The 24,189-nt window shown below is 41.5% G+C and overlaps 1 protein-coding gene across 1 annotated transcript in view; it reads right to left on the bottom strand.

Annotated features, from left to right (window-relative positions):
- Window positions 1-24,189, bottom strand: part of LOC124603724 (alpha-aminoadipic semialdehyde dehydrogenase-like) — a 70,312-nt gene that overhangs the window by 12,672 nt on the left and 33,451 nt on the right. The window contains exons 4-5 of the mRNA XM_047136420.1: window positions 19,689-19,904; window positions 9,546-9,725 (exon numbers count right to left, since the gene is read on the bottom strand). Of these exons, the coding sequence (XP_046992376.1) occupies window positions 9,546-9,725; window positions 19,689-19,904 (396 nt within the window). The remainder of the gene's footprint in view (window positions 1-9,545; window positions 9,726-19,688; window positions 19,905-24,189) is intronic.

Here is a 24,189-nt window from a genome sequence, read left to right on the forward strand (position 1 = left end):
TGATCACAAGCTTTTGCTGGGCTCTAACATGTTGCCTACAAGGTATACATGGTGTTTGTGTGTGATATCAACTGTTTCTGTTTACATTCTCCCTTGAATGTCATGAATGATTGTTATTGCCTTATCACTTAAATTCTGCATAATCTCTGTAACGCCATTCCCTACATTCCATTTTTATTTCTTCTTCTCATTCTCCTTCTTCCCTCCCTTCATTATTTCTACAATCTCTTATGTAGACTGTATTTCACCAGCTCCTGCCTGTGTCAACCTTTCATTTTTCTTCACTTATTTGTTTACTTTTTTTCCATGTTTTGTTTCTTTGGTTCTTTTTCTGTCTTTAGATTTATTTCTACTAGAAATGAAAACAGAAAATGAACTGTGCTTGTAGTGTAATATTGAAAAAATTAAGGAGGCAATTGAGATTAATTTAGCGAGTAACCTTGTGAACAGGGATGGAGGTTTTTGCTTAAACTCTGCCTGAAATCCTGCTCTCTGCCTTGTCAAAAAACAGAGGGAAAGAGTTAATGTTACCTCACTTGCTAGTATGTAGTCTCACTATCGACATCTCTGACTTTGGTCATCTTTGGTGGCACTAGTTTTCTGTGTGTGTGTGTGTGGTTTTTTTTTTTTTTTTTTTTTTTTTTTTTTAATCTTTCCTGACTTGCTCCTAGAACCGAGGTTTTAAATTTGCCTGTACATCGTTTGTCCATTGCAGTTTGTGCCCTGAAAATGCCTGGGTGTTCTCCTGCCGAAATATCGGCGGTCACTGTAAATTTTACCTGGCTGATTCCCAGAAGTTGTTTGAATGTCAAAAAAGTTCCTTTCCATGTATTTGTGAAAACACCTTTGAAATTGTGAAACAGTCATACAAAGATCCAAGACATTTTCTGCACACTGAGCACAGCTGCTTCATGTGTCTACAACCCGATTTTGCAAATGTCTCGAAGACAACACCTTTCGATAGCCCTGTAGAAGGCTATTGTTTATGCCTACAGCTGTTTGTGCTTCAGAGTTGAAAACTGTTAAAAGCACTGAAAGGTGTCAGGGATTTTAAGTTGAGGAGTGTCTTACTAGTAAAGAACAAATTTTTTGAAACTTCATGCATGACGAGACATTTTTTCATACATCTCAGTGTTTATGACTTCATATCTCCTGAACTATGACAGTAGGTGGTTCTTACCACAAAAGTGAATGTTGCCTTACAGTAAGGGATATACATACCAAGGTTGGTTGAAATCGGTCCCGTGGTTTAGGAAGAGATGTGGAACATACACAGACGTACGTACTTACATACATACATTTTTATAATATGCATGAATTTTTCTTTGTTACATACTCACCTCATCTCATCACATCACAATCTACTGCAGCTTTAGCTTCACTCTGCATATTCTCTGTCTTCATTACAGTTTTCTGGTGAATCATATGCCTCATAGCATAGGATGGCCAGTCTAATTCGTGGAATTCAAATACTGATTCCATTATTTGTGTCCAGACGCATTAATGTGACCATCGCCCGTGTTTGATGTCAGTGCCCAATAACCACTCACAGACGGCAGGTGGTAGCATTACCAGTGGATGGTATATAAAGCATGGTGGGGGGACGCAGAAAACAGTATGTTGTCGCAATGTGGAAACAGACCAATTTCTCTGCTGTCCAAAAAGGCATGATCATTGGCCTTTGGCCAAGGATGGAAGCACTTCTGAAATGCCTATGTTTGTAAACTGTCTGCAAGCCACTGTTAAAGTATACTGTGCATGGGAAAATGGCACTATCCAAAACTGGCAGTGAGGGAACTATGGTGCACCAATGGCCATAGGTGATGTGTCAACAGCAGTTGCAGTGATGTGTATGGTCGAACAGGCATGCAGCAGTTAAGAAGCTGACTGCCAGATGGATCAAGGAGCTACCAGCAGTGTCTCCTTAACAACCATTCAGTGATTGTAGTTGCATATGGGCCTCCACAGCAGCTGATGTGTTCATGCACCCATCTTGAATGCTGTTCATAGGCAACAAAGGCTGGAATTTGCACACCAGTACCACAATTGGACATCCACTGAGTGGCAAAAGGTGGCCTTTTCAGCTGAATAACGTTTTATACTCCACCAGACAAGTGTGTATGGCATGAAACATCTGAAAGCAAACACGCTGTAAGAATCGTTGGAAAGGTATGGACCAGAGGAGGGAACACTATGATCTGGGCAATGTTTTTTGGCATTCTCTGGGTGATCTTGTCATTCTGGAAAGCACAATGGGTCAACTAAGTTTGCATTTAAAATTGGCAACTGTGTCCACCCTACATGCAATTTTATTTCCTTGACACAATGGCATCTACCAACAGGACAATACAACATGTCATACAGCTTGCAGTGCATATGCATGGCCACAAAGCTCTCCAGATCTAAACCCAATCAAGAATCGTTGGGACCACCACAATCGGGCTGTTTGTGCCATGGATCCTTAACTGATAAACCTCGTCCAGCTGGCCGCAGTACTGGAATTGGCATGGCTCCACGTCCCTTTCAGTAACTTCAGAATCTCATTGACTCTCTTCCTACACGTCTCGCAGTGGTCTGTGCTGCGAAGGTGGTTATTCAGACTTTTGACAGTCGGTCGCATTACTGTGGCTGGACAGTGAACAATGAAGCCGATGGATGCAGTACAACTAGAGAGGAGCTTGCTGCAGCTGTACACTCAAGAATCATGGTGGTTGCACAAAGGCCAAAGTACTGTGACTTCATTTCATTTCACTTAGAGTTCTAACATGTATTACTATACAGGGTGCTACAAAAAGGTACGGCCAAATTTTCAGGAAACATTCCTCACACACAAAGAAAGAAAATATGTTATGTGGACATGTGTCCGTAAACGGTTACTTTCCATGTTAGAGCTCATTTTATTACTTCTCTTCAAATCACATTAATCATGGAGTGGAAACACACAGCAACAGAACGTACCAGCGTGACTTCAAACACTTTGTTACAGGAAATGTTCAAAATGTCCTCTGTCAGCGACGATACATGCATCCACCCTCCGTCGCATGGAATCCCTGATGCGCTGATGCAATCCTGGAGAGTGGCGTATTGTATCACAGCCGTCCACAATATGAGCACGAAGAGTCTCTACATTTGGTACCGGGGTTGCGTAGACAAGAGCTTTCAAATGCCCCCATAAATGAAAGTCAAGAGGGTTGAGGTCAGGAGAGCGTGGAGGCCACGGAATTGGTCCGCCTCTACCAATCCATCGGTCACCGAATCTGTTGTTGAGAAGCGTACGAACACTTCGATCGAAATGTGCCACATGAACCACATGTTGTGTCGTACTTGTAAAGGCACATGTTCTAGCAGCACAGATAGAGTATCCCGTATGAAATCATGATAACGTGCACCATTGAGCGTAGGTGGAAGAACATGGGGCTCAATCAAGACATCACCAACAATGCCTGCCCAAACGTTAACACAAAATCTGTGTTGATGACCTGATTGCACAATTGCATGCTGATTCTCGTCAGCCCACACATGTTGATTGTGAAAATTTACAGTTTGATCACGTTGGAATGAGGCCTCATCCGTAAAGAGAACATTTGCACTGAAATGAGGATTGACACATTGTTGGATGAACCATTCACAGAAGTGTACCCGTGGAGGCCAATCAACTGCTGATAGTGCCTGCACACGCTGTACATGGTACGGGAACAACTGGTTCTCCCCTAGCACTCTCCATACAGTGACGTGGTCAACATTACCTTGTACAGCAGCAACTCCTCTGATGCTGACATTAGGGTTATCGTCAACTGCACGAAGAATTGCCTCGTCCATTGCAGGTGTCCTCATCATTCTGGGTCTTCCCCAGTCGTGAGTCATAGGCTGGAATGTTCCGTGCTCCCTAAGACGCCGATCAATTCCTTCGAACGTCTTCCTGTCGGGGCACCTTCGTTCTGGAAATCTGTCTTGATACAAACGTACCGCGCCACGGCTATGCCCCGTGCTAATCCATACATCAAATGGGCAATCTGCCAACTCCGCATTTGCAAACATTGCACTGACTGCAAAACCACGTTCGTGATGAACACTAACCTGTTGATGCTATGTATTGATGTGCTTGATGCTAGTACTGTAGAGCAATGAGTCGCATGTCAACACAAGCACCAAAGTCAACATTACTTTCCTTCAATTGGGCCAACTGGCAGTGAATCGAGGAAGTACAGTACATACTGACGAAACTAAAAGGAGCTCTAACATGGAAATTAAGTGTTTCCGGACACATGTCCACATAACATCTTTTCTTTATTTGTGTGTGAGGAATGTTTCCTGAAAGTTTGGCCGTACCTTTTTGTAGCACCCTGTATACACTCTTGGAGTGACCTTAGCTGTAATTGAGCATTATCTAATGATTTAATTAGACAGTACTGTGCAATTGCTGCTGATGGATTTTGGTTGTCTGACAGGTCAAGTATCAGGCAGTGTCAGAAGCATGTCATGCTACTCTCAGTACTGTAATTTCACCTTCCCAAGTCTGTCTGTTTATACTACTTGATTCACAGTGTTTGTATTCAATAAATGTCTGCCTGCTGCATGCTCAACATTGACAAGAAGTTGGAGTATACTTTTCTTGCAAACAGTTCAAGTATGAAATGGTCACAGTGCTACCAAACTCCCAGGAACAGTTAGAGCAGCAGTTCACGTAACAGCCCAATGGCATTCTCTTTTGACTGTGAACTACCTCCAGCATTATCTGTTCTGCTTGTTTTTCCTAAATTGTCTCATGCATCATGGGAAGTTCCATGTTCTCTTCATTATACCTCTTGTTGCAGTTGCTACGAGCTGTGATATCTAACTAGTATTTGCCATAACAGACCCTTGAACCCCATGCCTATTTGTGATGGAAATTCACTGCTGCAAACAGCTCACTGCAAGTATGTGAAGATTTCAGGACCACTAAAAAAACACACTCTGTTGTTGAATCTTATCCCGTATCATGACCAGATGAATTTGATAATAGCAGTTGGCAAACATTTTTTAAGATGGACTCTGATGAATCATGTAAACAAATCGTGGTCATCAATATTCCTTTTGGGCTTTATCAGTGCAAGAGGCCCTCATTAAGACTGGCAACACATTTGCAGTTTTGTAAAGGTTCTTGGAACACCTCATTCACGATATACCTCTCTTTGCAAGCTACCTTAATGGTAGAATTGACACTGTGATCAAACAATAGAACTACTTGAACAATGTTCTGTTCTTTCCTTACATCACTATATTACAGGTTGTATGTTACTTAAATAAGTTTAACTCTATGAATAGGATAGATTGCTACTCACCACACAGAGGAGGCACCGAGTAGCAGATATGCACATTTAAAGTAGACTAAGCTATTGGACATAGCCCTTCTTCAGATACAGTTTAGTTTACTATTACATGGGCCTGTCTGCCACTCAGCACTTTCTGTATTTGGTGAGTATCAATCTATCTCATTCATATTGTTGTTAACATATCGAGTGCCATGAGGCCGGCAGCAGTCAATGTGTTAAACAAGTCTACATTTTTCCAAGAGTAGGTCAAATACTGGGGCCAGATTCTCACTGATCACCAATATGACCCACAGACTTCTATGTGGCAACCATTAACTCACTTACAAAGTTAATCAATTAGAAGCTTTCTTAGCAAAGTTATTATTATGCAGAAATTCATTCCCAAACTGTCAACTTCATGTTTGCATTGAACTGGTCCTATTGTAAAGATGTTCAGTATCAATGGTCTTTTGATTGCAACAAGACATTTCACCCATTAATACAAAAGCTACATTCAGCTCCCTTAAGTGGCCTACATTTTTTGAAATACTTCTTTTTCATCCAGCAGCAAATGCTCATCAGCAGGGCATTGGCATTGTGTTGGCATACAGAGTGCTCATTTCTACTGAGTAACCTACTGTGTAGAATTCAAGAAGCTTGAATTAGGCCCAAACCAATTACTCATGAGTTGGAAAAGGGGCTTTTGCAATCAGTTATCTGTTTTAAAAAATTCGACTTATTCTTATATGGTATGTAGCTCCATTTAATAACAGATCATAAGCAACAAATGGTGACTTTTGGACTACAAAAGTCATTCTAACTTGATGGTGCAGCACTGGACATTTTCCTTGAGCTCTTTTAACTACAATAACTGCAAAACCTGTCAGATCCAGACTGTGTTCCAGACCAGAACTTGAACCCAAAACCTTGCTTTTCGTGGCCAGTTCTCTTACTGACAGAGCTGTGCAGGCACGACTTAAGGCCTCTCCTCACAGCTTCAATTCTGCCCATACCTCGCCATTTATCTTCAAATCATCATAAAAGCTCTTCTGCATCCCTTATTGGACTGGAGCCTAAATAAAATAACTTTTTGATGGACAGAAGCCAATGGCAGAGGTGATGTAGCTGGCTAGAATACAGCACACCACATACTCACAGAATGATTTTAAATCGCTCTGCTTGGCTCTCCTCCTCCAATCCCCACTGTGCACTGTGTTTGTCATATGTAAAGACGGATGTAAAAGACATTGGCTCTGAACATCAACAAGGCGTGATGGCAAGTGAGCATATCCACCTGCTAGGCAGTGCCATTTATGCTTTGGTAGTCAAGAACAATGGGTGCAGATGATAATGTTAATGCCAGAACAGTTGAAGAATGTAAATGAGGCCTGTCAGTCTGAATGTGAGATCAGTAAATCGGTACATGTTTTGATCTATTGTGAGCTGCAAGTTTAGAGAGATCTGTTAAATCCACAACTGTTCATATCAGCCAGGTGACCAGGTTGTGTATGGAGTGGAACCCATCAAACCAGAACGAAACTTGTCCCACTGCAGTATGTACCTACAAAACAGGCAACACTGTGAGCATGTGGAGCCCAAGAAAGAGCTGTGGTTGACTGATGTCTGGCTTCACCATCCAGTTCACTGAAATGAGCATCACAAAGTCTTTTTTACTCAAGCGTAGCCTTCTGAAAAAGGGATATTGTAGAGAAATGGCATAGCTACAGTGTAACAGCTGTTCCTGGAATGAGTTTCTCACTTTACAATGAAGTGAGGCGTTGTGGATTCCATTGCTGGTGATTCACTGCTGGTACAAGGTTGAACACAGAAGGAGTCAAAAGATTTGATTTCTGTGCTATTCCACATCCAGCACAATGGTTTAGCAGAGCACCTAGTCCACACTAGAGATTCAGATGACCAAGGAATTCAGCAAAGCTTCAACAGAGGCCACACTTACACCCACCTTGAATGCATATATGCCCAGGCCACAACTATGCTATGTCTCCTCATACTCACCTTGCACAGGCATCCAAAATCTGCTCCTCACCTCTGTATGGATGTGGTCTTTTGGCAGGCATCTGATACCATGGATGGCAACTTTGTGTGTATTGTAGTAACTAAAAGTGACACTTTCAGGTGCCACTCCAACCAGTTATGCCCACTGTGCCACATCCGTCAATCACACAGTCTTTCCAACAGGTGGCTGTACCCACACCAAGGGATATCCCAGCCAACAATCCAATATGACATTTAATATTTACTATCTCCACTGCTACCACAGCTATGTCCAAGAAGAGCACTTCAGAGTATGTGTCACTGCAATACTGTCCCTCAGCTGTTGTCATTGTACTTGTGCATGCCAATACTTTGTTATGAAATGTCAGGTGCATTACAACCAGGCCCTTCGACTCCTCATGCCACTTGTGCTCAAGACTTGGCTAGGCAGGTGGAAGATTTCACAGATACCAGTTTCCTCCACTGAGTGAGGTGATGCAGTAGTTAAAAAGTGGGGATATGCTGTGGGTTCAGGAGGGAAAAGGTTATTTACAACTAGTAAAGAAACCAGACTGCAGTTACAAGAGTCGAAGACATGAAAGGGAGTGGTTGAGAAGGGAGTGAGAGTAATGTTAGTGAATATGTGCACTGAGAAAGCAATAAACAAAACAAAGGACAAATTTGGAAAATGAGTAGCTCAGGGAGAAGAAATAAAAGCTTTGATTTTTACTGATGACATTGTGATTCTGTCAGCGGCAACAAAGAACTTGGAATGACATTTGAATAAAATGAATCATGCCTTGAAAAAGGTTACGAGATGAACATCACAAAAGTAAAACGAAGGTAATGGAATGGAGTTGAATGAAATTAGGCAATGATGAGGAAATTAGGTTAGGATGTGAAACCCTAAAAGTGATACATAAATTTTGCAATTTGGACAGTAAAATAACTGATGATGACTGAAGTAGAGAGGATATAAAATATAGAATGGCTAGAGCATGACAAGTGTTTCTGAAAAGAGGAATTTTTTAAAATCTAATATACATTAAGTGTTAAGAAGTATTTTTGGAAGATATTTTTCTGGGGTATTATGTGAAAAGGAAACATTTATTCAAGAAAACTATGAAATTATGAGATAGAATGGCTGGCCCTGATACATACATTTAAAAGTGCATATACTATCCTAGCTTTTGGTACTAATAGTTCCTTCTTCAGCAAGAAGAGAGAGGTAGATCTGGAAAGATTATAAAGGAAGGGGCAGATCATTCAAACTCCATGTTTAGAGGGACCTGCCTGTTGTAAGAATGAGGGGAGACAAATATGTCTCATCTTGCGTCCAAGTGATCTATTCTTCCTTTTTAACCTTCCCGAACCTATCCCCCTCTTCCTTCTGATGGAGGAACTATTAGTTCTAAAAGATAGGATTAAAAATTATATGCATTCACAGCTATATGTGTTTTACCATCTGAAAAAATAAACATATTTAATGTGTTTATTATTGTGAATCATGGGTCATGTTCAAAACATTTTTTTTATTATTTTTGATAGAGGGAATATTATAATTTTCTTTTGTAATTCCTTTCATCACCACTTGAAATACATCTCATCAGACTGCTTTGAAGTAAGTAAATAGAACCAAGAAATGTCAATTCAATAACTTTCACTGATATGCTACAGATAAATAATGTGACATAGCCCTTCCCTCACCCTAAATCGTACATTTGGAAAGTGAAAGGCACACAGCATTTTTAAACTTTTGGTTTCCTTACTTTGAAAATGAGGAGGAAGAAACCCATTGTAGGAGATAAAAAGGGACAAAGCAGAATCAGGTCCCTCATCTTGAATTTATGATGGTAGCATGTGGGAAAAATGAGCATATTATGAAGATTAGATAGAAATTTGTTTCATGACCACACATCAACAGGAACAAAGCAGAATGAGACAAGATGGAAATTAGCAACAAAATTACTGCATATAGGAGACATCTCGTACATGCTTGGTAATTCATTGCTAATTTCCATTATATCCTTTCTTACTGTACCTCTATAATCCATAGTTATTAACTTTCCTGTCTTTTATTAAGGTGAAAGAATCTGAAATGCTATGAGTCTTTCACTTTTTGTGAGTGATTGTTTACTGATCAGTTGCCACTGGTAGATATACATTATATACTATCCTATAGATGAGCAGAATTTTGTATTAGACATATTAATAAGTGAAGTTTTTTTATAATATCATAAATAAGAGAAATATATTTACCTTCTCATGGAGAATCAGTCTCCTAGTAGAGGTACAACGCTGTCCAGCAGTGCCTACACACGCAAATACCACAGAACGGACAACCATTTCCAGATCAGCATCTGCATCTACAATAATAGCATTGTTTCCTCCAAGTTCTAGTAGATGTTTACCAAACCTTTCTTGCACCTGCAATGCAACCTAAAAATCAAATCAATCAATAATCAGTTTTTTAGTTAGATAACAAATATTATTCATATGAAAAATTACAATAGGTAAAATTATCTCCAACATTACTAATAAAATATGTCTCCCTGTCTCTGGTGACCACTGTTCTACACACAAAGCAATTAATGAATGATTCTGGGTGCAGTGTTAAATTTTTATCTTCTGTGTGTTCTTTTGTGGATCTACTGACTTCCGTGGCAGTGCTGCTATGATATCGAAGGGTTGGAATTCTTCAACAAAAGATTAAAGTGAGTCATGGAGCAAACCTGATTTTGCATAAGATGGATGAAATATTTTCAAAACCAATGACTATAGATTTTTGCACCTTACTTTCTTTCCTCCAACTGCTCCTATTTCTTCAACATCCTAGCTGAACATGTAGCATTGGCCACAGCATTGTAGCTCGACAGGAGTATGAGTTTCATCTGCTGGAGTGAGAAAAGGAAAAACAGAGATAGAGAGCAAGAGGAAGAATTGGGGAAGGGTGTGTGATAAACTGGAGAGAGAAGTAGTGGGTGTACAGGATAAGAATGTGGCACCAGTAAGCTCATTCTGACCTCAGGCTGAGGAAACTGTGCACAGGGCGTAATGATGTGATTTGGGATGGAGAGATAGAATAGAGAAAAAGGGAGCCTTTGGAGAGAGAGGTGAGAGTTCAGGATGAATGAAGTCTGGGTTGTGGAGGTGGAGGTGGGTGTGGGGCATGTGGCTAGCAGAGACTGAGGCCAGGAGGCTGATGAGATCAAACAATGTGTTGTGAACACAATTTCCATCTACATAATTTGGAGAATCTGGTAGTGTGGGGAAGGACTGAGATGGCACAAGTTGTGAAGAAGCCATTGAAATCAAGCATTTTGTGCTCATTAGTGCGTTTTGCCATTGGCTGGTCAACTTTGCCCTTGGCCACTGTTTTTCAGTGGCCATTCATTCATTTAGTCAGCTAGTTGTAGATCATGCTCATATAAAATTCTGTGCAGAAGTTACAGCAAAGCTGGTATCTGAAATGAGAAAAAGAGAGAAGTAAAAAGACTGTGGGTGCATAGTTGGAATAGCGGGCTGTGTAGTGCTGGAGCGCAACCAGTGAATGGGATAGATGGGTGAAGGACAGTGACTAATGAAGGTTGAGGCCAGGAGGGTTACAGAAACGTAGGATACACTGCAGGAAGAGTTCCCATCAGAACAATTCAGAAAATCTGGTGTTGGTAGGAGAGATGCAGATGGCACAGGCTGTGTAGCAATCATTAAAATGAAGAATAGTACATTGGGCAGTATTCTAGGTTCCTACATTAGCAACAGGATGGTCCAGCCATTTCTTGGCCACAATTTGTCGGTGGCCATTCATGAAGAGAGACAGGTTGTTGGTTGTCATGCCCACATAGAACAAAGCACAGTGGTTGCAGCTTAGCTTGTAGATCATATGACAGTGTGACAGGTAGCCCTGTCTTTGATGGGATAGATGATGCTTGCGAGTGGACTAGAGTACGTGGTGGTGGTAGGATGTTTGGGACAGGCCTTGTAACTAGTGCTATTACAAGAGTATGAGCCATGAGACAAAGGTTTGGGAGCAGGGGTTGTATAGAGATGGACGAGGAGACTGTATAGGTTGTCTTTTTCAGAAGAAGACCTTCTGGCTGACAGCTGATGTATTTAGTAGTCTTTTTGTTGTGTCTGTCTGCAGCTCACCATCTCCACTATATAGTAAGTGGCAAGCTATTCTTTCCACAATATTGCCATTTTGATAAAGCAGTGGATACAAGTAAAGAGGTTGACAATCCTGGATGATAATGGATGATGTGAGCAACACTCCTTTGTATTTGGTTCCTTAGGTGCTCAGAGTATTGGGGGTATGGCACAGAAACCAGGACCAAGTTTGGGGAACAGTGCCTGTCTGTGAAGGTCTTTGTAAGTTGTATCAGTGGCAGAGACCATGGACATTGTAGGTTTGGCAGCTTCACAGCAAACAGTGGTATCTATGACATGTGAACTCCGGGCATGGTATTTGGCTGCCTGAGGAACTACCAATATGACAGTACAACTGGCCATAGAGGAGGCGAAAGCCAATCCTCTTTAGACAGCTGCCTTAGGCAGATCACTGTCAGCTGCACTAAGCCAACATCTGCTCGCTGCCATTGCCACTGTCACTGGTTCCTGAGTATGACATCATTCTAGTCTGTTGGACTCTGCTGAATTTGTCCTCTTGACCTGCTGCATTGCTGTGGGAATCTGACTTTGTCAGCAGTGCTTGACAACAGAAACATGTCCTCTGGATATTTTGCCTTTGTGGTCTATCGACTCGCTCACATTATCAGGAGCTACAGATTAATTACTGTGAAAGATGCTGACTTTCTGGGACTTCAGGTGCCAGTTCCTTCTAGTTCATTTACATTCTTGTGGAGCACAATTTTTTTTGTCATACATGGGGATCCAGAAATTTAAATTGTATTAGTGTTCAGTGACCAATGAAGACTGTAACTGTAAAAGTCTTTATTTATTACTTCAGAATGCAGCGATAGTGATGTGGCATTAGTCTCATGTGTGCAAGACTGCCACAGCACTAGTGAGCATAAACATTACACTTGGAGGACAGTATCTATATCTAGATAGCTGATAAGAACAAGACAATGTGTCAAAGATGGATATAGCATTTGTTAATCTGATCAAAAACAGCAAAAATAACTGGAACTGTGTGAAAAACAATAAGAGCAGCAGCAGAAGTTGAGATTACAACAGAAGCACGAGTAACTATTGCAGTGAGTTACATTAGCAGCAGGAAATAGAACAGCAACAGAAGCAACATAAGGAGCAAATGTTGTCTCACTCCAAGGTGGTTCTGCTCCTCCAGCACAGTCACACTGGTCCCACCCTCTGTGTTCAATAGTGAGTGTGACAAAGTAGTTCATATATGGCATACCTATGCCATTATCTCACAATGGGACATATTACTGATGCCGTTTGCCACCAAGACTACTTCCTTCCTTGAACCAGAAGCATAAAAATGATGCCAAAGGTTCCTCCCAGGAACCTTTTTGTCTTCACTCTGGATGAACTCATGGAGAGACTGTCAAAATACTTTGACTACCAAACGCATATTGTATCATTGTGCTAAGTTAATGGTGTGAATTCAATGCCACAGCAGATAGTAGTGCTAAACCATATGTAAATAGCCTCATATAAGACAGATTGATCAAATGCACCTGATCATCAAATCTGTATCAGCACTATTAAGTTACCAGATCCTAGTTGGGAAGAATTCCTAACCATTGCATTGTCATTTGAAATATGATGTTGCATCTGACACACATCACCTTTACAGCATCAACCAACAACTGCCCTGGCTATCCAGTGAGGGCCAGTCCATCTCATCAGTATCGAAGGAAACTTCCCACCTGCCCTGACCTGCTTCCACAGCCACAGCTGTGACATGCCTCCACCACAGAGCTGTTTGTATAGTTTACAATCAGTTTGGGAACAATGCTGTCATTTACAGAGTACCAGAAGACAGACTGCAAAGCCCTCACCACCAATAGAAGTGGGCACCATCTACATGATGCAGGAAAGATGCCAAGACAAGTACCTATGGGCACATGTCCACAATGGCAGCCATCAGGTACCATTTGAATTGGATGCTGACATTACAGAAACATTTTTCTCCATAGAGATGTATAGACAATTAAGTCCTGCCCTCTCCTCTCATGGATCATGCCTCTACTTAGAATTGACCAAGTGCCAATTACCATTATAGGCACATAATATGCATTGGACACATACAAATAAGTTACCTGCTGGCTGTAGTGTACTAGTAACTCGTAAAGATTTCCCAAACATATCTGGCATGGCCTGTTTTAATGCATTCCATTTCATGATTCCCCCCAGGAGCCTCGCTGCTCTTTGGTGGATTTGTGCTTGGCTACCACGGGTCCCCAACCTTTGCAACATCTTTTCCCTTCCGTACTGCATGTCTATCCTCTTACTATTCTTTTTCCCCTCCCTTGGGGAACATGTCTGGGGTATTATTGGGATTGTTCCGCATTGTCTGTCACCAACATAAGAACAGTATCACCAATGTTTTTCATTCCCTTTTCCTTTCTTTGTTTCTCTTCTCCTATCCTTCCTCTGATTGAGTGTTTGAGGTTCCTCTTTTTCTTCTTCCTCCCTCTATGCTTCTGAAGGCTAGCCCCTGTGTCTGACGTGTAACAGATGGCTGGGTAGCGTGAAATTCCCATCCCTGGGTTGACAGGTAGGGTTTGCACGTACCTCCTGGTACAGGCCAGGCCCAGGGAGGGGTGATTGCCTGAGCTGCTACCTTCCCAAACTGCTGATTGGTGCCTCTGTCACGTGTTCAGGAGGTGTGACCTGAGGTGTAAACAATCACCTAAGGTGGGTGCACCACCTTATGAAGGGGGCCCAGGTTCGTTATTCAGAAAGGTGTTGTTGTAATTGTCGTCCCTGTGAAATCCTGTTCTAATGTATAGAATAGCACTTTGCTTTTGGAGACTACTTCCGATTCTCAAGCACAACTGCTCGTCACCTCACTTCTCCACAGCTATCTTGTTCCTGTTGAGGCCCATAGAACTTTGAATTCTTCCTGTGGTGTTATTTACACTAGGCTGCTCAACAGTCTGACTGAGGCTGAAATCCAATCCAATCCTCTCTGATCAGGGAGTCATTGCCATACATTGGGTGATGAAAAAGGTACATTCCTCCTTAGTGCCCACACACATCTTTTTCTCTCCTTTGATAGAGTGGTGCTTCCAACCAAGATCAAAGCAGACTATTAAATTATCACAGACTGGCCGTACGTTCTGAACCCAATGCACTGCTACCAGTGTCATCGTTTCAACCACACTAGAACGTCTTGTTGACACCTAGCCAAATGTGTAACTTGGGGTAGGGATGTGCATGAGGGCGACTGTCCACCACCTGCTCACCACTGATCAACTGCAATGGCAGTCATGCCGCCTCCTCTCGAGATTGTCCCATGTATCTTGATGAGCGGGTTGTCCAGGAGATCCGGGTAAAGGAAAATGTGTCTTATCCAGTCACTCGCAAGTTATTGGATAGTTGCAAACCCTGTGTTCTACTGTCTGTCACTCATAGTTCTGTTCTCCCTACATCTTGCTCCATGAGGGATATGGCCAAGCAGTCATGCAACCTCAAATTCAGGTCTGAGGTTGTGAAATCACTGAGTGTCAAGGGAGCATTGCTGTCCCCTCGTCTAGCTGTGCAACAAGCCATAAAACTCTCACCTCAAGGGCTGAAGCCACCAGCTACACAACCAGCAGGCCAGAAAGGACAGGAGGATTACTCCCATGAAGACTTCTTACATCCCTCCAGCCAACCAACACCTGAGTCTTCCTCTGCTAACCAGAAAGGCTCAAAGAATTCCAACAAAGGCAAACGGTCTTCTCCTTCGCCAATTCGGAGATCCTCTTTGAAGTGTCGCCATGTGATACCTTTGCGTGGCCAACCTCCCTGTCACCAGTGCACACCACCAACTGTTTTTCTACATTGGACTCCACAGACCGACAGCACAAGAAAGCCAATGCTTCTGTGGACCTCATGGAGCAGGATCCTCCTGCTTCGGTGCCCTGTAGCAGCGAGTCTTCGCAGGCCGGCACTCGGCAGCCGCTGTGATGACACCCCTTCAATTTTTCCTTATCATGACTCTCGTCTAAGGGGAAATTCGTGGCCATTGATCCCACAAGGAGGATTTATGGCTGCTTTTAGAATTTCAGTGTCCCGTTGTACTCTGCCTTCAGGAAACAAAGTTGCATCCTCGTGACTGCTCTGAGCTTCCGCATTTCTTCCCAGTCCATTTTGTCCTCCCCCTTGAGGTCGGCATTCCATCTCATGGGGAATTATGCTGCTCATACGTGATGATCTTCATAGTTAACTCATGTCCCTGACTACCCATCTTCAAGCTGTTGTGGTTTGCCTTTTCCTTCATCACCTGACTTTCTCCATTTGTACCATTTATATCCCTCCATCATTTGTTGTCTCCAGGGGAGACTTCATCCAGCTTATTGGGCAGCCACCATTTCTGCTACTCAGTGGCTTTAATGTATATCATACCCTTTGGAGTTCTCCCAGAACCTGTCAGAGAGGTGCCCTCTCGGTTGACCTTCTTAATCAACTTAATCTCTTCTGCCTTAACAAAGGAACATGCACATTCCTTTCTGACTCCTCGCACACCTACTCCCATTTGGACTTGTCCTTCTGCATTGCCCAGCTTGCCCATCGTTTCAAGTGGTCTGTTCTTTCTGACATCTACTTGAGTGACCATTTCCCATGTGCTACCTGCTTGCTGACTCCTAGCCCACTGTGCACACACCCAAATGGCATCTTACTAAGGTTGACTGGCAGCTTTACTCCTTCCTCGCAACCTTCGAAAAACAAAATTTCCCCAGTTGTGATGACTAAGTGGAATATCTTACAAATGTTATCCTTACCACTGCAGAACGTTCCGTTCCTCGCACTTCCTCTTTATCATACCATTTCCCAGTCCATTGGTGGGCTGAGGCATGCTGCGACACAATTTGCACACTGAGACTTGCTCTCCATATTCTTAACTGTCATTCTACAATAGCAAACTGCATTTGTTACAAACAAATGTGAGCACGGTGTCATTGCGTTCTTCAGGATAGCGAAAAAGCTAGCTGTATTTCATTCACTATTTCTTTTAACAGTTCCGCCCCTTCCTCTGTTGAGTGGGCCAAACTCCGACAGCTCTCTGGGACCAATATCCATTCTCCAATTTCTGGCCTGACACTAGCAGACGATGTCGTAGTGGACCCTATTGCTATCCTCAACGCCTTGGGCCGCCATTTCACGGAAATTGTGAGCTCTTCTCACTCTTACCCTGCCTTCTTCCATTGGAAATGAGTGGAGGAGGCTCAGGCGATACCCTTCTCAGAATCGTAAGTGTTACAATGTCGCCTTTACTATGAGGGTGTTTAACCACACTCTCAGTTCATCCTGATGCTGCACCCAAGGGCCAGACGCAGTCCACATTCAGATGTTGCAGTACCATTCTCTGGTGGGCAAGCACTTTCTGCTTAATACGTACAACCACATCTGGGCAGAGGGCACGTTTTCCGGACACTGGCGTGAAGCCACCGTCATATCCATACCTAAGCCCGGTAAGGACAAACACGTTCCTTCTAGCTACCACCCTATCTCTCTCACCAGCTGTGTTTGCCAGAAGATGGAACCTATGATTCGTGCTCGGCTGGTATGGTGGCTCGAGTCTCGCAATTTACTAATCACTGCTCAGTGCGGATTTTGAGCACACCGTTCTGCAGGTGACCAACTCATCACTTTGGCCACCAATGTCACGAATGTTTTTCTGTGGAAATCCCAGACTATGGCCATGTTTTTTGATTTGGAGGAGGCCTACGACACCCGCTGGAGAACTGGTATCCTTCGTACTCTCTACATGGGACTTCTGTGGCCATCTGCCCCATTTCCTTGAGGAATTTTTAAAAGATTGGGTTTTCAAGGTTTGTGTGGCTTCTGCCTTGTCAGACACCTTCATCCAGGAAAATGGTGTGCCTCAGAGTTCTGCCCTGAGTGTCATCCTCTTTGCTATCGTCATTAACCCTATAATAGTGTGTCTTCTGACGGGCATCTCCGGCTCCCTTTTCATTGATGATTTTGCCATCTGTTGCAGTCCTCCATGGACCTGTCTCATTGAGCGGTGTCTTAGTGATGTCTCGATCATCTTCACTCGTGGAGCATCGACAATGGCTTTCATTCTTCCACTGACAAACCGTTTGTATGAATTTCGGGTGGCACAATTGGTTTCTCCCACCATCTTTACATCTTGGGCCTATTGCTCTTCCACTGAAACTATCAAATTCCTGGGGCTCATGGTCAATAGGAAACTTTCTTGGTCCTCCCATGTGTCTTACCTGACAGCCTGCTGTACGCGGTCCCTCAATGTCCAACGTGTCCTCAATAGTACTTTCTGCCATTCAGATCGCACCACGCTCCTCTGTTTGTACTGGGCTCTTGTCTGTTCGAAGGTAGACTATGGGTGCTTTGTTTATGCATCTCATGCCATTTCATCACTATCCACCATTGTGGCATCCAGTTGGCCCCTGGCGCCTTTACAATAGCCCGGTTGAGAGTCTGTATGCCGAAGCTGCTGAACTACCACTGTCCGACTGCTGTGACTTTCTCTTCAGCAGGTATGCATGCCGTTTGTCTGCCGTGTGTGGCCACCCATTCTGTACCTCCTTCTTCAATGATTCCTTTGATCACCAGTATGGGGCGTGTCCCTCTTCTTTGTTACATCCTGGAGTCTGCTTTTGGCACTTGCTCCGGTGGCTTAACTTCTCACTACCTGCATTTTTCCTGGTGGGTGTGAATCCTTTACCACTTTGGCTTCATGCAGTGGCCCGTGTTCACCTTGGCCTTCATTCGCTTCCTAAGGACACTACTCCAGCCTCACTCTATTGTTTTCAGTTTCATGACCTTCACATGGAACATTGCGATAGTACCTTTGTGTACCCTGATGGCTCTTGGACTAGCTGTGGTGTCAGGTATGCTTTCATCATTGGCGTCTACATTTTCCGGTTTGGCTTCTGGCACACTGCTCAGTATTTACAGCTAAGGTCTTCACCATGTATCAGGCCATGGTGTACATCCAGTGACACCATCTTGTCAATTGTGTCCTATGCTGAGACTCTCAGCGCCCTTCAAAGTCTATGTGTGCTGCACATCGCCCATCCCTTAGTGCAATAGGTCCAGGAAACTGTCACTTGCTCACTCTTGGTGGAGCCACTGTGGTGTTTATGTGGGTTCCTGGTCATGTCGGCCTGCCAGGAAACAAGGCTGCTGATGCTGTTGCCAAGGCTGCAGTCCTTGTACCTCAGCCCACTAGTTCCTATATTCCCTCCAATGATCTCTTGGTTGCCGTCTGTCAGGAGTAGGTGTCCCTTTGGAATTGCCATTGGTCATCCTTTCATGGGATTACACCTCTCCCAGAGTCTTGGGTGACCTCCTTTCAGCTCTCCCGCTGGGAGGAGGTAATTTTAACTAGGTTCCGTATAGGGCACTGCCATTTTAGCCAACGCCATTCGTTAAGTGCCACTCTCCGACCACTTTGTGCACATTGCACCCAAGTTTTAACTGTCTGCTATTTCCTGGTGGAATGCCTTTTTTTTTAACCGTTTACATTCCCACTTGGGTTTGCCATCTGAGTTATTGGCCATCTTAGTGAACAATGCGTTGGCTGTCAACTGCATTTCACTTTTTATCCATTGTAGCAGTATGGTGACGGCCAATTAATTTTTATTTCTGGACTTCCGTTTCTCTATGGTGTATTTTAAAGCCCATTCCCCATGACCCTGTGTTTAGCTGTCTTCTCTTATGTCGATTGGGATTGACATGCCATCGTTTTTTAACGCCCCTCTGTCTTTGTGTTCTGTGGTTTTGACTTAGGTGCATATGACCCCAGTTGTTTTTGCACCCTAAAACAAAACAAACAAACATTTCACGATTATAGACGCTGTTCATGCAATATCAGAAGCTGTTCCCTCTCAAGAAAGCAGCAACATTTCTAATGATTTATGATCCCTTTTGCCATAAGCTTTAGCGCACTCTTTGTGCTGATGCTATTCCACAGTGTGCAGGTGTTCATCCTATAGCTTATGCCATCTTGGAGTCCATACAGAGCAAACTTAATGGGCGTACTGAACAGTATTCCACCAGGTCCTTGGTCATCTCCCATTGTATGGTCCATAAGCTACATGGATCCCCACATACCTGTGTCAACTTCAAGTCCACCGTGAACTTTCAGAAAAAAATTGGTGAACAAAAAAATCTAAATCTGTTGTATCCCTTGTTGAATATGTCTTCTACAATGTTTATAAAGTTTTCTTATTAGCATAAAATAAATTTCTCTCTGCCACACTTAGAATGATATGCTCTTACCTTATGACCCACATGTGTGCTGCCTGTAAATGACACCAGTGGCAGTCTAGTATCCCTTGCAATGGCTTCTCCAATATCACTTCCACCAGAGCACAAAGAACAAATGGCACCAGGTAGATTATTTCTTTCTAATACTGATGCTAAGATCTTTGTGGTAGCAACAGACACAAGAGGTGTAGTTGGAGCCCCTTTCCACAGTAAAGCATTTCCACATACCTGAAACATTTTATGGATATAAATAAAATTTGTTCCAGTATTTGAAAACTGATATTTACTTGTGGGGCAGTTGCAAGTTTTAATCAATTAAACTGATACTATGACATGAAAACACTCAACTGAACAAAAAGTTATTGGAAGTTCATTTATGTGCCAAGTTATGTGCAATAAAAATATGCAATAAAAATGTCATCTTTGGAGAAGCAGAACTCAAATGAAACTGCTTAGTATTAATGCTGCAATAAGACTAACGTTTACATTCCAATGCTTAACCCTTCAGAAAGACTGGTGCTTTCTCTAGATTAATTAAAGTCAGGTCACTAAATATTAGTTGGCCAAGTCACACAATTCCATCATAAAAACAAACACATTAAATTAAGAAGAAGGTGGAAGAAATGGTAACTTTGTGACAGATCTGCAACCAACAATAATACTAAAAATATTAAAATAATGCAAAAGTTGTTCATCACCAGGCTAGAAATCAGCATTTGCAGTTGATGATAGGCTGCAAAAAATAGCTGTTAAGTGAGAAAATATGAAAATAAACATAGAAGGGAAAAAATGGAAGTGAGAGGCAAGAAAAAGAATAAAAAACCATCAAAAATGAAAAGCAGTCACAATTGTCAATATTGTTACAAAATACTGTATGACAGAAACAGAAAAAAGGAAAAAAAAATGTGGCAGTGGTTGCAATAGGAAACCAACAGTGGTGAGACTGTTGGGGAAAATTTAAGTGTGTACCTACTTAGTAGAGGAATGGGAAACGAAGGTGGCATATTTGTTGCAGTTAGACAAGACACTCAACCCCACCAAAATAAAAGTTGAAGCTGCATGTGAGATAGCTGGCAAGAATAAGTATGAAGGGTGAGCAAAACATTATAACAGGGTGCTTCTATCAACCACCAGATTCTCTTCCTGATGTAACCAAAAACTTTAGAGAAAACCTCATTTCACTTTTACTTACATTTCCTAATGATCCTGTAAGTATTGGAGGAGACTTTAGATCACCTAACGATCAACTGGGATGATTATAGTTTTGTTAGTGGTGGGTGTGACAAGACATCCTGTGAAATGTGACTAAATACCTTCTCTGAAAACTACCAGGAACTGCCTGGAACAGATAGTTCAGAAACCCACCCATGATGTAAATATATTAGATCTAATGGCAACGGAAAGACCTGACCTCTTTGAGAAAGTCCATGTAAAAAATAGTATTGGTGACCATGAGGCAGTTATAGTAACAATGGATAGCGAAATACAAAGGCAACTAAAACAAACAGAAAGATATATACAACCTCTGACAATAAAGTCATAAGAATGATCATATGGGATACCAAATGAAATTTGTCGCTGAATGAGAAATTCTTGGTAATAGTATACTATACTTGGTAACTTTTGTTTCATTAAGTACTATTTTTTTAAGTGCAAAGTACAGAAGTACGACTGCTTTGAGTAGTCTATGGCACTATAGTGCAACTACGTGAAGCATAATTGTCTGGCGCAATGCATGAATACTTTGGTGTATTCCAACCATTTGCAACTAATGTATAGTCATGGCTTTTTTGATATTGCAGAGTGAATGAGGGCCATCATTTATGCCATGTACACAGCAGCTTGGGTTGGACTATAAGTGCCTTTTCTGTACGCAAAAAGTGTAATGCAATTTATGTGTGCTAACACATGGCATCCATAGAAAAGATTAGATAATAAGAAGTTCAATCTGCAATAAGAAAGGATTTGTTAGTTTATGATGTATTTCAAATGTTGTTAAGTAATGTAATTTTTGCTTATCTATCTGGTTTTTGCCAACTGACAGTTTTATCGTAACTTATTTATGTTTTAATATGGTGATGTGCTTTTGTACCAGTTTCACTGATCGTAAGTTGAGTTGCATAACAAGTTTAACCTGTAAAATGAAAGGATTTACTATTTTTATAATGTACCTTAAAATATTTTTTAAAATGCATTCATTTCCATGTGGTGTTCACCAATCGGCAGTGTTTTAAATTTCAATATTGAATGTGCTGCTGTGCTAGTTGTGCAATGGAGTCACTTTGTAAAAAAGAATCATAATTTTTACTCACTGGAGTGCAGTATGTAGAACCATGTAAATTTGATGACGTATCATTTCAATATTAGTTGTGTTGTTGTGCTAGCAGCAATATTGATGTAATATGGAAAAATGAAATTTTTGCTCATTAGAGCATGGTCATTTGCAGTTATTCTTTTATCTTTGAGCATAATGCTGCACATTGTGGCTTCAGGTTATTATAATCAATATGACACTTTTCTTCTCCATTAGAAGACTAAATATGAAGCAATGAATTATCATGGTAATGATCTGCTTAACGGGCAGCCTTCTTGTAAATTGGCAGGTTAATTAATTTATTTTTGCAGTGAGGCTGCCACACTTTTTTATTTTCAGTTATAGTACAAACACGTAATTTTTTAGCGACTGGACATATTATGTGCATGAGCATAGCTCATGCAACTGCAGTGTCTTCTGGAGGTGACGTCATGTAATGATGTAACACATAACAGTTTGGTGCTATTTGACACACTGGAGACAATGAGTGGTCTTAGAAAAAAGAATTTTTGGCATTGTAGGATTTTTAAATCTATATTAAGTTAATAAAAAGAAACAGAATGTGTAGTTTAGTCAGTAAACATTTTATTTTCAACATGTGCCACCGTCAGTGGCCACTAGAATTTTACCTGGTAACCACTGGTGTCTCTGCACACCAGTTCTCTAATGTCCATCATATGTGGTGTAATTTGCTGTTGTTAAGTCGACTGTATACTGCTTTGATTACTGCAGGGGCAGTTTCTGTACATGGGCTATCACCTGTATTTGTCGCACTTAAATCATGGTATATGACTAGTAAGACAACTTGTAAAACAGAACCATGACAGATTTATATACCTTACACATATATTAGCATACTGTAGTAATAGAAATATATGCCTTGTTTGTATGAGATTTTCAAGTCACCTGTAATCTTCTTTTTAGGATGGCTTGAAAATGACCACAGGTATTCAAAACTAGTCGCCATCAAGAAATAAAAAATAGATACTTCTCAATGCAACTTATGATGAAGCTACAACCATTTATTTCAATTATAAGACAAGTTACTAAACTTATTTTCACCAGGAATATGCTTCATGTTTGTAGATTACAGTTTTATTTGATCCATTACAGAGGATCATGGAGATACTGAAGAACTGAAAGTGGTATATGCCTGTAGACAGACACCAACTGTCCTGCAAGAGCCTACATGAAAAGTTTCAACGACCAGAACTAACTGATATTATAGTAACATAGTACAATCCCGCTACATATTGGTTCCACAGGGAATGCAAAGACAAGATTAAACTAACTACAGCACACACAGTCAATTAAATAGTCATTCTTCCCGCTCTCAATGGGACAAAGCCCTGATCAATGATACAGTAGGAAGTAACATCTGCTGTGCAGTTGACAATGGTTAGCAGAGTAAATACCTAAAAGTAGCTTTAGAGATTTATCATAGAGAAGGACTAGTATTATCGTCACAGCAAGCAAGGGCATATGCTAACAGAATTTTATGATGGAAGACAAAAATGTTCTAGCCAATCCTTGTCAGATATTCCTTCTTTCATATAACTGACCTCAGTCTCAAATAGATCTGCTCTTTAAAAAAAATATATATAAGAAAAGTCTCTGCAAGTCTCCCTTGCTAAGCAATCCTTGACAGACGTTTCCTCTTTTACCCAACAAGCCTCTGCTTCAGATGGATCTCTCTCTCTCTCTCTCTCTCTCTCTCTCTCTCTCTCTCTCTCTCTCTCTCTCTCTCTCTCCTTTTTTTTAAAAAAAAAAAAGAAAAAACAAGTTCAGACTCAAAGGATGTCAACTTAAGTGTCATGAGAGATCCATGCTATTCTTCCAGATTGGAATAAAAAAAAAGTTTTCTGCCAACAATATTTCTTTTCTGAATACTAAATTAAAGTACCCGCAGAATGAGATAATTCTCATTACATGCTTGCTAGTCCTTTCTCTGATTCAGACCGATTAGTAGCCTAACCATTCTATAAGCCATGTAGCAATAAAATGTGCATGGCCTAGTTCATGTTAAGTCATTTTGATCCTCTGTTCAAGGCAGATCTATAGATGTAATTTTCATTTATGCATGATGACATCACTTTTAAGCTTTGCTCACTTGAAAATTGCAATTTATATTTTCTGCAACCTTACAAAACTGATACATGCTTAGGAAAATATGTAAACTGTAAATTATGACGTAGAAGG

The sequence above is a fragment of the Schistocerca americana genome, chromosome 1, assembly GCF_021461395.2.
Source record: "Schistocerca americana isolate TAMUIC-IGC-003095 chromosome 1, iqSchAmer2.1, whole genome shotgun sequence".
Lineage (NCBI taxonomy): Eukaryota > Metazoa > Arthropoda > Insecta > Orthoptera > Acrididae > Schistocerca > Schistocerca americana.